Raw genomic sequence first — 4,106 nt, forward strand, 5'->3', positions numbered from 1 at the left:
CAAAAATATTACTTACACCTCTCAAGTGGAAGCCAGGGCAGAGTGAATCAGCTTTCACTGCAGGTTTTGGTGGCAAAGTCACCTCGCCTCCTCTGTGTAAACTGCAAACCCAAGACAAAATCAGCCACACCTATTTGCACATACTGATACTTAGCATGAGGTGGAGGAAACCCCCGAGTTTGGTTTATCACTCAATCACTGGGTGAAGTTACAATACAAGGCAAAGAGCTTTCCCCTGACTCTTTAACCCCATGATCTGACAGTTGACCTTGACGTGCCACGGTTCGTTCAGTGGTGGTGCGCCTCTCCAAAGAGCGCACCGATTTACGCATGAACCAACGGAAGCACTCAAATGTACTTACGGACTGTGGAATGATGAAAATTGCAAATAACATGTCTAAATTTCAACAAAGCAAAGCAGAGGTAGGGGCCACATATTTTCAGTCACAGAGCAGTGCTTTTAACCTGCTTCCTGTTACAAAACATGCGCGTAAAACGGCTGTTGGGGACAAATTTAGCGAGTAGTGTAGTCAGTGGAGGAGCAGGGTGTCAGTGAAATTCTCTGTCCACCATATTCACACAAGTCCGAAAACAAAACCAGTACGTGACCATACGTCACTTAAGCCCCACCTTTCCTCTCCTGACGCTCTCTCTCTCTCTCTCTCTCTCTCTCTCTCTCTCTCTCTCTCTCTCTCTCTCTCTCCCAAATGCTTCCCTTCAAGCCCACACGGACTTTCCATTTCACACACCCCTCCCCCTGACATCAGAGGAGGCAGTGGCGCTCCTTCGCCCCGGTCCAAACTCCACTTACAAAGCCCGACATTATATCTGTCAGAGAGGAGACCTGCATGGACAAAACCGGGACTAATACCCGTGTTTTCGTGCGATTTATGGCGATGAGGGAGTCCAGAGGCTTAACGCACCTCCAATTACCAAAGAAAGGGCTATTAGGCTCAATTATTTGTTAGAAAAGGGTGGGAAGGAAGAAGGACTGTGCATGTTACTCGGCGGGCTTCATTTCCTCGGTGCTGCAGAGCAGGAGCTGGATGACATGATGCTGCAGAGCCCACTCACCTCCACGCCGTTTTCTGTCAAGGATATCCTCAAGCTGGAGCAGCAGCAGCAGCAGTCCGGGTCCCTGGAGCTCCAGCACCGGTCCCACGCTCAGCAGCAGTTGACGGGGTCTCCTCCCCAGCAGCAGCAGCAGCAGCAGCAGCATTTCCAGACCCCGCCGTCCTGCATGCTGGCCGGGGCCCGGGACAGCCCTTCCTTCTCGGACGGAGAAGACAACTTGGCCTACCTCAGTGCGCTGACGGTGCGGGAGGAGGACCGTGGGGAGACCAGCCTATCCCCGGACATGTATGTCCATCCCGGCTTGCAGGGAGCCAAGCTGGAAGCTGCCGAGCTGGACGAGCAGGAGAGCAGTGAGTTGAAGCAGAGGCCAGACAAAAGGCAACAATGGACATGTCTAACAATAGTTTTAACAGTTGTATTAATTCTAACGTTTTACAGAGAAACTGCCAAAGTGCTACAACGTAAATTATAAACAGAAGCAGCTATTTCTAAATGTTAAATTTTCCATTTTACAATTTGCATGTTTAGCCAGAACAACTTGACCTGTAACCTTAACCAAACTGCTGTCACATAGTAGTAACGCTGCCTCCGTTACGCACAACGCAGTTTGTTTTTGTAAATTATACACATATATCCAACCATTTGTAATAACTTAATAGCGATATAATGGACCATTTCTCTATTTAAGGGTCAAACACAACGTGAGACAATTTTACGGTGTCTTTTCTGTCATTTGCTTTGCTTTTCGTGGCTAATTATTCCGGGATTTTTCATGACTTGATCACTTGGGTGATCTTAAAGATGAAACTCCTTTATAGCTCAAAAGTTGTGCAATAGTGAAAAAACAAATCCCTTTGAATATAGTGTAAATAGATTGGGTGGGACAGTATCTGTCCTCAGAGGCCTATTCTGGACTGTTCCACTTTCAGACACCAGACATTATCCCAATAAAGAGCTATCAAATGGTGGGAGTCAGCGTCACCGCGGCCAGGGGCCTGAGACGAATCCAGTAAAGTCTGGAAATGTCAAACACTTTCTAGTGGTTCAGCTGCGCGCCTGTTATGCGGAGTCTGTTATGATGTGTGGACCATAAACCGACAATTAGTTTAAAGAGGCTTGTAAAAGAAATGACACCGCGAAGTAGCGCTAATAAACAGTCCCAGTCAGACCAGTCTTCCTCACATGGGCCACATAATTATTCATTAAAACGTTAAAAAGAATGAGGTTTTCAGCTGCTTATGACTTCGTAATTTCAGAAAGTCACAAACATTTTAACCATTTGCCTATTTGGCCAAGTTTGTATTGTAGACAAAAGAGAACGTGTGCTATTTTGCACGGTTAATCCTTTGTACGTTAGCCTCCTCTGTGTTTAGTATTTTATTTTCACATTTTCTAATAACTTCTTCGCCTTTCTGTTCAATCAACCTTTGCAAATTCGTATGAAATTTAAAAGGAAGCAAAGGAAATGTCCCATGTTTGAGTGTTGTGCCTGCAGTGACTTTTGGAGTTGCCAGATATTTACTGGTTTTTCAAAGTGCTCTGAATGCTGCTCAAAAACTACCAAACCTGTATTGGTTGTAAAGAGAACGCATTGGCAGGATATGGATTTTTGCGCGTGGAAATATCATTTTATGATTTGGGTGCAGACATATTAACGCTTCTTATGTGGCTTTCTAACCTTCCTAGAGAGCTGTGGTTTGGTATCCCGGGAGGAGGCGGCGGAAGGCGGGCAGGGCGACTCGGAGCGGCCGGTGCAGAAGCAGAGGAGCAGGCGGAGACCCAGGGTGCTCTTCTCCCAGGCGCAGGTCTTCGAGCTGGAGCGGCGCTTCAAGCAGCAGCGCTACCTGTCCGCGCCTGAGCGGGAGCACCTGGCGACTACACTCAAGCTCACCTCTAACCAGGTGAAGATTTGGTTCCAAAACCGCCGCTACAAGTGCAAACGGCAGCGACAGGACAAGTCTCTGGAGGCGGCGGGACAGCACCACCCTCCTCCGCCTCGGCGCGTCGCCGTGCCGGTCCTGGTCCGAGATGGGAAGCCGTGTCTGGGCGGTGCGCAGAGCTACGCCGCTGCTGCTCCGTACGGATCAAACCCGTACAGTTATAACGGATACCAAGCATATACATACAACAGCCCCGCTTACAACACCAACTACAGCTGCACGTACACCAGCATCCCTGCCCTGCCTCCGTCCAGCACCTCCAACGCCTTCATGAACATGAACTTGGGAAACGTGAGCGGCCTCGGCGGCTCCCCACAGGTCCAAACGCATCAAGGGACAGGGGTCACATCTTGCCAAGGCTCTCTGCAGGGGATCCGGGCCTGGTAGCCTCACCAGAACAGTGTCTCTTTTTTTATGGAGCTCTTTCATTTTGGTCAAGCCGCAAACTTTAAGAAGTGTGTGTTAATTTGGTCAAAACGCCTCAGAAAACAGTATTGCTTATGTAAAGGATGTGAGTTTTGGATTCACCTGCAGATGAGATGACATTTCACTCACATTCTGGCTACTTTAAATGTATTATAGCCGAAACTAGTGTGCGCAAAGGATGGACGTCACACAGCTTGGGTGAAATTTCAGTTTGTGGTCCAATAATTGTTGGTGCTCTAGTTTGGCACCAGCAGGACTGAAGCAGAGGAGAAATTACGCACAAGTCTGTGCATTTCTCCTCAAAGAACTCAAAAAGATAATTCGTTTTTTTTTATGTTTGTTTTTAACGTGGTATATTTTTAGGCTATGGAGGGATTCAATTGCTTTAAATCGTTTTTGGTTCAACAGAGAATTGTTTTAGTTTATTTCACATCTATTCGAATAAATCAGAGAAATGACGAAAGGTGCGTTTGATTCTGTGTTCGTGCACTAAAGATTTGATTATTTTTTGTGTGCGGAAAATAATACCGTTTCAACGGTGAAACACATTACCGTCACAGAACTGCAACTGTAAATCCCCCCTAAATAATGAAAAGAAAGGATCATGATAATACATATACTGTTGCTCTCATGCAGGGTCACAGTGCCCATAAATGAATCAGACGC

The 4,106-nt window shown here is 47.0% G+C and overlaps 1 protein-coding gene across 1 annotated transcript; it reads left to right on the top strand.

Annotated features, from left to right (window-relative positions):
* Nucleotides 1-994: 994 nt before the first annotated feature.
* On the top strand, nt 995-3,401 carry LOC143319973 (homeobox protein Nkx-2.5-like). Its single transcript, XM_076729291.1, has 2 exons — nt 995-1,424; nt 2,761-3,401. Exons 1-2 carry the CDS (start codon nt 998-1,000, stop codon nt 3,399-3,401), a joined length of 1,068 nt encoding a protein of 355 aa, XP_076585406.1. The 5' UTR covers nt 995-997.
* Nucleotides 3,402-4,106: the final 705 nt, after the last annotated feature.

Source organism: Chaetodon auriga, chromosome 4 (genome assembly GCF_051107435.1).
Source record: "Chaetodon auriga isolate fChaAug3 chromosome 4, fChaAug3.hap1, whole genome shotgun sequence".
In the NCBI taxonomy this organism is placed as follows: Eukaryota; Metazoa; Chordata; class Actinopteri; order Chaetodontiformes; family Chaetodontidae; genus Chaetodon; species Chaetodon auriga.

Coding starts and splice junctions, on each gene's coding strand:
- LOC143319973 (XM_076729291.1), top strand. CDS start 998: ATGTTACTCGGCGGGCTTCATTTCCTCGGTGCTGCAGAGCAGGAGCTG. Junction 1,425..2,760: donor GCTGGACGAGCAGGAGAGCA/GTGAGTTGAAGC, acceptor TAACCTTCCTAG/AGAGCTGTGGTTTGGTATCC.